We start from the raw sequence: 12,683 nt of genomic DNA on the forward strand, positions 1-12,683 counted from the left end.
ATTCATAACTTGTACGAATACGTAAGTAGTTACCTAGCTATATTATAAATATTTTCGGTTACAGTGTAGTAGCCTACATGTCTCACTGAAATTGAACCTTAGTGCATATCCCGAAGGTGTAAATTCCCGTCCTAAGCTTGGATCATTTCCCATTACGCTCTATTCACAGGTACTAGTTATTATTCTGTGACTGGGTCGGTTGGTGGACTTGGTGGGTTCAGGCTGGTGGTTTATTCTCCGTAGTCACCGTAGAGCATGGTGATATAATCGTACTACTTGCAGGATTTGAACCTTAGACAATTATCTCTTATATGAAATATAGTAGAAGAATCAGTAGAAATTTTGAAGGGGAGTGCATATTAGAAATGGCTACAGCATTTGACTTGGCTCTGGTTAACACATACTTTCAAAAGAAAGATGAACACCTTATAACTTATAAAAGTGGTCAACATGCAACACAGATAGACTACATGTTAACCAGAAGAACTGATATTAAAAAAGTCAAGGATTGTAAAGTTATACCCGGGGAGCCTCTAACTAGTCAACATAGATTATTAGTCGTAGAATTAGATATTGATCTCAATAGAATTAATTATAGGCAAAAACATGTATCAAAGACCAAATGGTGGCTACTGCAAAATGAAAATTTTGCAGCAGATTTTAAAGATAGAATAGTAAGAAAAATTAGAGAAGTAGAATTTAATGAAAACATAACTGTGGATGATGATTGGAACGTCATCGCCAATACCATAAGAGAATCGGCAAAGACTGTACTGGGAGAGACAAAAGGAGTCAAGAAGATAGAAAAGGAGACATGGTGGTGGAATGCAGAAGTACAGAGGGCCTTGAAAGACAAAAAGAATGCATTTAAAAATTGGCAAGAAGAACTAACAGATGACCAATTAAGAGCAGAGAAAAGGCAAATATATCAGCTTATGAAGAAGAAGTCTAAAACATCTGTGGCGATTGCAAGGTCCCAAGTACAAGAAGAACTGTATAAACAACTTGAAAAGCCGGAAGGACAGAAAGCGCTATTTAGATTGGCGCGTAATAGGGAAAGAAATGCAAAAGATATGATTCAGATACGATGTATGAAAGATGAGAATGGAAGAGTATTAACAAAAGATGAAGAAATAAAGGTGAGATGGAAGAGTTACTTTGAACAATTGCTGAATGTAGAGAATGATAGAGTTGGTTTACCGGAACCGCAGGGCCTTAATTTAGGAATGGTAGATAAGATTAATGAATGGGAAGTCAAGCTTGCATTACGAAAAATGGGTAATGGGAAGGCTGTTGGCCCAGATAACATACCTGTAGAAGTTTGGAAATTATTGGGAGATGATGGTATTTATTGGTTGACCTATCTTTTCAATAAAATCTTCGCAGAGGAGTCAATACCAACTGATTGGAGAGGGAGTTATCTGGTGCCAATTTATAAGGAGAAAGGAGATATTCAAGATTGCGGAAACTACAGGGGAATTAAGTTGATGGCACACACGATGAAATTGTATGAGAAGGTTATCGAAAGTAGGATTAGGAGGGAGTCGACAGTATCGGCAAACCAGTTTGGCTTCATGCCTGGAAGGAGTACAACGGACGCCATATTCGCAGTGAGACAATTGATGGAAAAGTTTCGAGCTGTACAAAGAAACCTCCATATGGTGTTCATTGACCTTGAGAAGGCTTACGATCGTGTCCCGAGAGACCTGTTGTGGCGGTGCTTGCAGAACAAGGGTGTACCCGTAAAGTACATAAGTATTGTTCAGGACATGTACGCAGGTGCCAACACACAGGTCCGCACCGCAGTCGGGGTCACCGACAGGTTCGAGGTCCGAGTAGGCGTGCACCAGGGTTCATCCCTGAGTCCATACCTATTTTTATTGGTAATGGATGCATTAACATCGGCAATTCAGAAGGAGGCGCCCTGGTGCATGCTCTTTGCAGACGACATCGTGCTTGTCGATGAGAGTGGGGATGAATTACAGGTGCAACTGAACCAGTGGCGAGATACCCTAGAGAGTGTGGGATTGAGACTGAGTAGGACCAAAACAGAATATATGTTCTGTCAATTCGGAGGGCCTACTTCAGCTGCGTCGATATCTCTGGGTACCTCGCCACTGGCAGTAGGTGAGGATTTCCGATACCTCGGCTCCCTTCTACAGAGTGATGGAAGTATTGACAGGGATGTGACGAGACGAATGAATGCAGGATGGATGAAATGGAAACAACTCACCGGCACGACGTGTGATCGCAAGATGCCAATTAAGATCAAAGGCAAAATATATAAAAGCGTCATAAGGCCGGTGATGTTGTATGGGGCTGAGTGCTGGGCAACCAAAGTATGCGATGAGAAAAGGATGCATGTGACAGAGATGCGAATGTTGAGATGGATGTGTGGTGTTACAAGAAAAGATAGAATACGAAATGAGTATAACTATAAGGGGAAGTATGAAAGTGGCTCCTATAGTGGAGAAGATAAAAAGCCATCGTCTTTCTTGGTTTGGGCATGTCATGAGAAGAGAAGATGATTATGTGACAAAGAAAGTGTTGGAAATGAGACCCGAAGGAAGGCGCAAGAGAGGAAGACCAAGAAAGACGTGGCTTGATTGCGTGAAAGAAAATATGAGAGAGTGTGAAGTGAATGAGGATATGACAGAGGATAGGGTAAAATGGCGTGACATGACCAACAAAGCCGACCCTAAATAAGGATAAGGCAAGGAAGAAGAAGAAGAAGAATGAACCCATGACCCCTAGAATGAGAGGACGAATAAGTAGGTGGACTCGGTAGCTACTTATATACGTGTATTTATAAATATTACCTTTGACATTTTGCATAAGTAGCCGACGATACCGATAGTAAGTGCGTGGGTGGGTGGATATCCTCGCATATTCGCCATATTGTATCGCTTTGTTCCCAAAATAGAAAGTCGCGCATGTCAAGTAAGCGATCATGCGTTGAGATTCATGAATGCAAGTAACATAATGGGAAATATGGGCCAGATCTGGTGGGAATCTTCATTGGTCGACTGTTGACTTTTCACCTGAGACTGAAAAGTACTTACCTTCATTTAAATTTTGTGTTTGCATAAGGAAGAAAGTTTGTTTTTGCGCGTCAATATGGCGTCAATATAAAATACAGTGATGGCGGATTATCTCTACCCCTTTATCACGACATATGATGGAACCTATAGAACATCGCACCCCCCTGGTTTAGAAAATACTGGAGTACTAGATAATATGCTTAAAGCCTCAGACTCATGAGCTATTTTAGCAAATTAGTAATGAGTGTGAGTACTTAGATAAAGGGAGATACATTAACATTGACATCTGATTTTCTATGCTTAGAAATTAGCTTTGTTCCAGAGATAAAGATTTGGTTTGATATGGACATGTATTGGACCCAATAGCCGTAAGTATATTGTAAAAATTAAATTGGTAGGTTAGTTGGTTATCGACTTACATTAAATTTACAATAATAGTTTCGTTTGAATAAGGCACACAAGTACAAATATCTGAAGTCCAGCAGTGCCGGGAATCGAACCCGTGATCCTCGGTACATAGCCAGATTTAGGTATGTACATTTATGTCGCCAATCTGTATACGAGAACAAAAAAAAGTCTTAACTACAGCCGTAGCCGCCTGAAGTGGAAGAACTTATAATTCGTAACATCTGCTTTTCTCATACATCAGTATCCTTGTTTCACGGGTAAAGACATCTGACAGAACCCTTATTACATTCGAATAAGGGTAGGTAGTTTTGTTTAGTATCAGATGACTTTCCCCGTGAAACAAGGTATATAGGTATCTAATAAAATAAGTATAATTAATTATTATAGGTAGTTATTATATGTAAGGTAAGGTGGGGTAAGACCACAAAGCAAATACATGCTTTGTGGGTAAGACAGTCACCGGGGGGAGACTATCAATGTGTAATTATGAGTTTGTGTTAATGTATGTTCGCCGATTGATTTGCTGTTAGATTACTCCGCCATTTATGGACCGATTTTGATCTCGTCGCCGTGTTACAATCCAAAAGTTTGCATGCCATCAAGTGAAGGAAATAATTACAGTTTGTAGTTGACATACCTATAGGCTACTAGTAAGATTGAGAGATTAGATCATAGTAACTTAATCGATTTAGCGTACCTTAATAGGTTATTAGGTACTTACCTACCTTGTTGATGACAAAATCCAAAGATATGCCGTAGGTAGACCTAACTGATTCTGAACCGCTTTATAAATGTAAACATGATGGCCAATTTTATTATAGAACATACTGTAAGAAATGTTAAGCAGTTAGGCAAAATATTGTAAAGATCATATAACTAAGCAAATAATTAATTAAGATTTGCATTGTGCTTGGAAAAATAATTAATAGCGTGTACAAAAAGGCTAGTACGTAAGTTTAAGTAAGTAAAAAGGGTAAGCCGAAAAGGGGGGATTGGGGTTCTTTCTGGACAACTATTATTTTACGTTTTTTTTTTTATATAGCCCAGCTACCGCATAGATCTAGTTACGGCGTCTTCGCTTTACGAATTCTTGAAATTCAAAAAAATACTCTTTATTATGGGAGCATTTTTTTATTTTTGAAAGCTTGTTACGTAATTATTATTGGTACATATGTATATTATAACAAACGATAATAAAATCATCCATTGTTTTTTGACTTGCACGCGCGTCTTGATAAAATTCATAGATTTGTAAGAAGCTTCACGGTTTGAGGTGAGGGGTGCGGGGTGGGGTAGTTTCGGTATGAAAACCGCTCTTACCACCCGCTTCGCACGCTGGCGATGAGTCGTGGATCCGATCTCACTTCTCTCATGCCTCACATTGCACATTGGTCACAGAGATACCTAAGACAAGTCAGGTTTTTTTGCTACTGACTGTATGCACCAATACATCAGCAGTTCCTATATATCTATACCTCGATCGCTGAGTTGCACAAATTAACTTTAAGCTGAAGTCGAACTTAAATGTATTGCTGCCTTGCTTTGACAGTATACGGACAAAAAGAGACAGACCTAGATTTAATGCTTGCATTAGCTTAAAGTAACTTCGTGTAACTTAGCGTCAGTGTATAAGTCATGAGTCATGACGCTATAGAGGTACCTACAAATAAGTTAAGAACAGTCTTCTTAATATGTACAGTATAAGGATCTCCTCCAAGAATGGAGGGTTGCCATAATCCCCATGATTGGCATTGACAAACATTCAGCCCAGTGGTGCCACTCTTGAAAGGCAATGTATTGCGTCTGTCTTGCGTTGTCAACATTAAAAAAATCATAACTTCCCTTCAAAATCGATTTTACAAAAAGTAAAAATAAATAAATGTTCATCAAGATAAAGGCTTTTTTTAGAACCTAGCACTAAGAACCAAGTACCCAGAATGAAGAATTTATTTTAGATTTTGGCCGAAAAAGACTTTTTTGGCATTTTGGTAAAAAAACTTCTAAATTGTATGCATTATATTCTTGTTTCTAGGTTCTTAAAATAGGCATTACCTAGCTGATTATATAAGTATTTTTAGTCATTGTAAAAACGCTTTTGAAGAGAAGTTATGATTTTTTAACTGTTGGGAACGCAAGACAAACGCAATATATTGCCTTTCAAGAGTAGGGGGGCAGGCCGGTTTTCGACCCTGGGATTCTCGGCACAACAGTCAGGCACACTATAACAACTGCACTTCATGACTGACGCCGGGGTATGCACCGATGGGTGTTGTTTAGGGAAATATGTAGGTTGGTCTTAGGGCCACTTGCACAAACATTTAAATGTAGATTTAGTGTCAAATCTCGATTTAAGAAACGTCAATCCATGTAAAATTTTACACTAAATCTGGATTTAATATGTTTGTGCAAGTGGCCCTTAGTAAGTAAGTTAAAATTTACTGAACTTTATAAAAAATACATATAACATTATTTTAAATAGCCCGATCTTCATACTAAATAAAATACAACCATATCAGGTAAGGAGAAACAAAATAAACTTTTAATAAGAACAAAAGTTGCTTGCAATGACGATTTGTATCACATCCTAACGTTAACTTATAGGACAGCTTTAATATTAATAACTATAACTAAGTATAGATCTTGGATCTGCCGTCATGTGCCCAAAATTTGGCAAAAACTATCGCTCTGACATTATATTACCTGCCGTTCCACCAGACATGTGCTATGCTGCGATACGTGAAAGAAATCCGTTCCTGTGCTATTCTATGTGGACCAATGAATTTGACTGATGGATATCTACAAAATGCATCCATTGTAACATAGAATATCTCAGGTGGAAAAGAACAGTTCACACCGGGCTAAAATAAAATAAAATAAAATGCATTTCCTGTGCCATCCTAACCCGGAGGATAGATAGAGTGTAATTACGTCTTTATTAGTCTGATGGATGTACCTAACACAGATTTATGTTAGATAAGTAACTAGTCGGATTCAATTAAAAACCCCTTCGCAAAATGGAGCTTTTCAATACGCAAAATGTAGGTATTTTCTGTCTGTTATTTATATTCCTTAATTAGACGAATTATTCTCGTATAATTCGGCCCTAAATCCGCTCATTAACGAAATCCTTACTTAAAAACAAAACAGTAAACATTTAGAATAACGAGAAAAGAAAAGTACCTACGCAAAAGTACACTTAACTAAACTAATCACTTCGCCATTTTTTGCAAAACTAAGTTGATGCATTAATAATTCAATCACATACATTAAAAAAAGTAATAAAAGTTTGGGGCCAAACTTGCACAGACTGAACCGCTATTATGCAGTTCCATGAAAAGGGGGGGTGCCTAGATACGGGGCGGGGATTCAGCTCTCGCAGCGCCGGCAGTTGCTAGGGACCTCTCTCGCGAGCTAAAGGCTACAAGTGCAGTCGGTGCATGCGTGGTAGACGCATCAATTCCAGCCCTCTGCCGAGGCGTCAAGGTAACTTTCATAACAGGCAACAACTACACTCTGAGCTAGACTGTACAGCTGAAACCTAGGCCCGGGCATTTACAGAAGAACCTCCTACATGGGCGTTTGTTGCCAATCGAGCTCCCAAGGGTAATCTAAAAATATAATTGAGTATTGATAATCTTTTTATTTATTTGTCGTGTTTTCTGCCAGTGCTTCGCTGGACTTGCAGACGAAGAAACGTGAGTATTTTCCAACATTCAACAAGTGATTGTTTGTCGCGCCTTTGTATATCGGACTGTGTCGCGCCATTGTTTAAAGACTATTTTCGCGAATGCCTGTTTCTCGATTGATTGTGTGCGAATATTAGCTTATTTCCAAATCTAGGTCCTTTACAAGCCCTGATATGCTGCTGTGCGCTAACATATGGATGTAATATTTTCAACTTTAAAACAGTACCGCCTCTTGTTATTATTTTTGTCGCGTCCTGTTGTTTGTTTACTTATTAAAATAAGCCAGCCTGACTATAAAACATAGTTTATCAACCGATTGAAATCTGAAAATTTTCATTTTATTGGTATCGATCCGCCATTTTGAAATTTAAAGTTCATTGTCAATTCGTGTTTTTGATTTGATTATGGAAATGTAACTAGGTACATGGTTGTAGTTACTTTACTTTCATCAACCTTCCATTAACGACATTATTATCAGGTATTGGGTTCATACAGACTTACTACCAAAAAATTGGGATATTTCTGAAAGGAAATGACATTGATGAAAATTTGGTGAGATGCGCCATCCTGCGCAGTAGAGCAATTAAGCTTATTGAAACTACCGAATGATTTATAGTTCCCCAGGGCATATTTTTTGCTTGATGTATCAATTTCTTTACGGAAATTGTGCGAGTACGGTAGTTATAGGGTGCAAAATCAGCCTATCAATAAATTTTATTGATATGAGTAACCTATTTTGAACGGAAGTCTAGATTTTCGGGAGGCATCTCTGTCCAGGCGTTCTAGATATCTAGGTCATATTGATTGCGCAGGTCAAAGGTTTTTTTTTGTTTTGTTTAGTGTTTTCTAAATGAGTGCTAAATTGTAGAATTCTAAATCGAATATGTAGTTAGAATTAGTTATATACATATGTGAAATGTGAATATGTAGGGATTGGGGTGAAGGAAATAATAGGCAGCAAGTAGGTATTTTTAACCGACCTCAAAAAAGGGGAGGTTCTCATTTCGTGTGCATATTTTTTTTTTGTTTTACATATTTGAGTGATTGGTGGTGGTAGTGACCAAGTTTCCTTAGATTATTACAAAAATCCTTGATTTTCATTGTGTGACTTTATATTTCACGCAAAATCTAGTCACAACATTGTGATCGACAATGGTAGTTAAAAATGGCGACAGTGTCAATTTAGTTCCAATTTACGCCAAATGCAAATAGGGCGCTGATCGACGCGCGCATCGAATGCACTAATACGAAGTTGGCTGCAATTAGGTAGGCAGATAGTGTAAATTGCCAATACACGGAAATGGGGGAAACGCATCCAGATACAGTAGGGTTGCGGAAAATGTAGTCCTGTTTTCCACCGCTAACTTCAGAGATATGCGCGTCGCGTTTAAATTATTGCGAGCTTTGAGTTTTGCGAAATGAGTTCTTTAGAATACCCATATGCATAAGCAATTTAATTAATTTATTGAACTCTTTATTGCACAAGCATGAAAAATAAAAGTACAATAGGTGAGCTTAACGCTAAAAGCATTCAATAGCCAGCTAAAGTTTAATTTTAACTAAATTGATAAAAAGGATTGAACGGTCTAAACTTATAATTCATAATTTCAAAAGGTGTGATACCTTATGTTATTAGTACTGCATTATAGCATCCCCGCTGTAAATCATACAGCATGGCTACGTAGAGTATATAACGAATGTACATGAAGTACCTACCTGTAAGGTATATACCTAGATAAGTACATTATGTGGCCATGTGGGTGTCGGGTGTCGTGATTGACAGCAGGGTACCGAGGGGGCGCCAGCCCTTCTAAAGGTAGACAAAGAGACAAAGGCTGGACACATTAGCTCCACAATAGCTCTGTCGTTCTATAAAAGTCCTTTGTTGTTCGTAGTTTTCCGAGATTATTCTAGTTAGAGATATTGTTTTCAGAACTCCAGTAGAATCGTTTCAGAACTGTAATCGTATCTAATTATGGTTGCACTGCTAGTTTCTCATTTAAAATAAAAAAATGTTGTAAGTAAGTACCTAAGTAAAAGTTGTGTCCTTTTTCTTATAACATACAGAACATGTCCAACCCAAGAAAGCCTATGTATTATGTATGTAAAAATGTAATTTACGCGTCTAATAAAAATAAAGTTGCATTTCACGTGCATTTCTCAATGTATTTTAAGTTTTGATACTGCTAAATTTAAAATTAGTTCAGAACCGCGGTTAATACTTTCAGGAATGTAACTCACTCATATATCTCCTAAAGTACTTATAGCATTGTTCACTGTGTCTTAGGGCCATAGCCCACGATGTTTTATAGGAGCGATGCGAGCGATACTGAGCTTTTCCGCCCGTGGTCGGTATAGGTGGTTATAACGGCTAAATCTTAATAATGAATTATACGTTATATTATAATTTTATATTCGTTGTCTTAAACTGTTATTGATATAACAGTTTAAGACAACAGTTTAAGACAACAGTGTAAGATAACGAATATAAAGTAACAGTATAAGTAATATCCTAAGTTGTTATTGTGATAGCAGTATAGGTATCTTAAGCTGCTGTTTTTTTAACAGTATAATGAACGATACGTTATCATCATTATAAATATATTTTCAAACTATAACGTAAAATTAGAAAATATGATACTTATAACTTGTTCAGTTAATATGTACTCGTGTGTTACTTATGGGGTAGAATTATAATTTACTCGTAATATAAGCATGAGTGTATGTGTAGTTTTACATAATACTTAGGTATTAGGAACATTCTATTCATGAATATCCATGTTTGATTTGCGTTTTTCTTTGTAATGTTTATATTAAAATTATAATGATATTTATGAATTATGATTAAATATTACAAATAAGTTAACACGTAGAACTAAACAATAAAGTTATACACTAAACACACTGTTATTATACATATTTAACTTTAAACAATGTGCCGAGCAGTTATAATTTACGCGCGACGATATACCGAAACGATAACCTGTTATAAAGACAATCAATATAATGATACTCATAACAGTAGTTGAAATTATATTCATAATGAAAAATAACACGAAGCAAAATAGGCTCTAATACGAGTACACAGGGATCATAATTCATATTACTCATTTCAATATTCGATTTGTTGGCCAATCTAGAGACATCTCTTGACGATTTTAGCAACTAATTAGATTTGACAAACTATAATTTGATTAGAACGCCGTAAGATGGCGCTGTCACGAAAAAAAGTTTTTACGGAAAATAATTATATTTATAACAGTCTTTCTTTTATTTTAATAATCATTATGAAATTATATAAATATAATGTGATATATAAGTTGTTATGTGTTATAACTGCCACCTCTATGGTCGGCGCCACGGGGTACAGCTGGCGACCGCATCGCGGCTGAGTCGATGCGAATTATGAACGCGCGATAGCATCGCTGCAGTAAAAACTTATAAAAAAATGTTTTATTTATAACGTATTAATAATAGTGCTTGAAGAAATTTGCGTGCGTTAGATTTATCGTTGATTAATATATATGTAGTTAAAGATGGAACTAAACATTATTTTTTTTCCCAATTCCAGCTACAAGCAAAGGATGGAGGACGGCGGCGAGGCCATTCCCATGATCGAATGCAACTTGACGTACCCGCACCGGCACTGCTGCAGCGTGCCGTCGTGCCCCCCCTCCCCGCTGCCGCCGCCGCCGCCGCCCTCGCCCACCGAGTCCGAGCTCGGCCACGGCCTCACCGACGACGAGTACAAGATCTTCGGCGTGACCCCCACCGAGGAGAACCACCGCCTCGTGGCGATGCTCATGGCGTCCAGCCGGGAGCTGCGCGCGCGCGACCTGGACCTGCGCAACATGAGGCGCTACCACCGCGCGCTCAAGCGGAACCTGGCGGCCGTGGAGCGCCGCATGCAGATGGAGATCGAGGACCTGAAGAGGATGATCGCGGAGAACGAAGCGCTACTTCTGCTTAATGACGTGCAGATCCGCGGGCTGCGGGAGCGGCGCGGGGAGGACCCGGTGGCGCTGGCGGTGCAGGCGGGCGCGGCGCTGGGCGTGCGCGTGCCGCGGTCCGAGGTGGTGTTCGCGGAGCGCGTGGGCAGCCCGCGCTACGTGTGCCGGCGCGGCGCTCGCGGCGGGCGCGGGGGGCGCGGGGGCGGGCGCGGCGGCGGCGGGGGGCGCGGGGGCTACCGGGTGCGCCTGCCGCGCGACCTGGTGGTCCGCTTCGTGCACCGGCGCGTGCGCGACCGCGTGTACCGCGCGCGGCGCTCGCCCTACAACACGGGGCTGACGCTGCGCCGCGGCCCGTTCTTCGTCAACGAGCACCTGACGGCGTACCACCGCGAGCTGTTCGAGCGCGCGCGGGCGCTGGCGCGGCTGTTCGACTGGCGCTACGTGTGGACGCGCGGGGGGCGGGTGTTCCTGCGGCGGCGCGCGCTGAGGCCCAAGTACATGGTGCGCACGGAGCGGGACCTGCAGCTCGTGCTGCACCTCGCGTCGCCCGACGACGGCGACAGCTCCGACTCGGAGCCCGGCGCCGCGGGCCTCCCGTAGGCCCACAACCACTGTTGAATGATCACTTTCGCTTCATATGATATTCTCTTTTTCACTTCATAATAATTATGGTCGATCAAAGCCAACTTAGTTCATTAAAGTCAAAATCAAAATGCTTAATTCATCGAATATATTTGATTTTTCTGATGAACGTATTTTTTTACATTTCATAAAAATTAATCAATTTTCACTTGTTTACATCTGAAGCAGTGAGTATACTTGCTGTTTAAACTGTTGTTACCAACTTCATATTGAGTGAACATTTTATGTATTTTTTTTTACATTGTATGAAGTGAAAGTGTTCTATCAAAAGAAGGCAGATACGGGAGTGTATGTTTCATGTTGTCCGTTTACATCTCTGTCGTTCGTGGTTGTTTCTATGTTGTAAGATGGTTGTGAAGGTAAGCGTCCACCTTTCGACACCGTAGACAACGGAGGCATCGGATTCAGTATTATTTGTATAGAAATTCACAAAAGTGCGTCCACTTCATCGGCATTTCTGACGCCATTTATTCTCCATACAGAAATATATGAAAATCCGTTTGGTCCTATCCGTAAGATACCGATAGGTGGATGCTTATTCTTAAGTAGTTATGACTAGTTTGGTTGCATCGTTTTGTTTTACATGATCAAATGTGATCTTTAAAATACTTTGGCTGAAGGAATTTCGACAACTCATACCTACCGATGAAATATGTGGTGTAAATCATTATAATAATTAACTAATAAAAACTTTATTGCGATCAGGAACTCTAGTGAAACACAAATCTAAAGTATAAAAAATTATTACTGCTTGCTATGATATAATATATGAAATTAGATTACCTACCTACGTGTGGGCCACTAATTACAGCTTTCAGAGATGTCGATAGGCGTCTTTAAGTAACAAAACCATGCAAACTATCTACTCGTATCTCCTTATTACTTATTTGTCGTTAAGAATTATAGATGTAAGAAGAAAAACTTAAATGTTGTTAGATAACCCTGTTAAAACTTTT

At 39.5% G+C, this 12,683-nt stretch overlaps 1 protein-coding gene across 1 annotated transcript; it reads left to right on the forward strand.

The window, feature by feature from the left end:
* The first annotated feature begins 365 nt into the window (after positions 1–365).
* On the forward strand, positions 366–11,685 carry LOC125491268. The gene is made up of 3 exons (XM_048632809.1): positions 366–2,446; positions 10,707–11,244; positions 11,479–11,685. Exons 1-3 carry the CDS (start codon positions 366–368, stop codon positions 11,683–11,685), a joined length of 2,826 nt encoding a protein of 941 aa, XP_048488766.1.
* The last annotated feature ends 998 nt before the right edge of the window (positions 11,686–12,683 follow it).

Source organism: Plutella xylostella, chromosome Z, assembly GCF_932276165.1.
Source record: "Plutella xylostella chromosome Z, ilPluXylo3.1, whole genome shotgun sequence".
In the NCBI taxonomy this organism is placed as follows: Eukaryota; Metazoa; Arthropoda; class Insecta; order Lepidoptera; family Plutellidae; genus Plutella; species Plutella xylostella.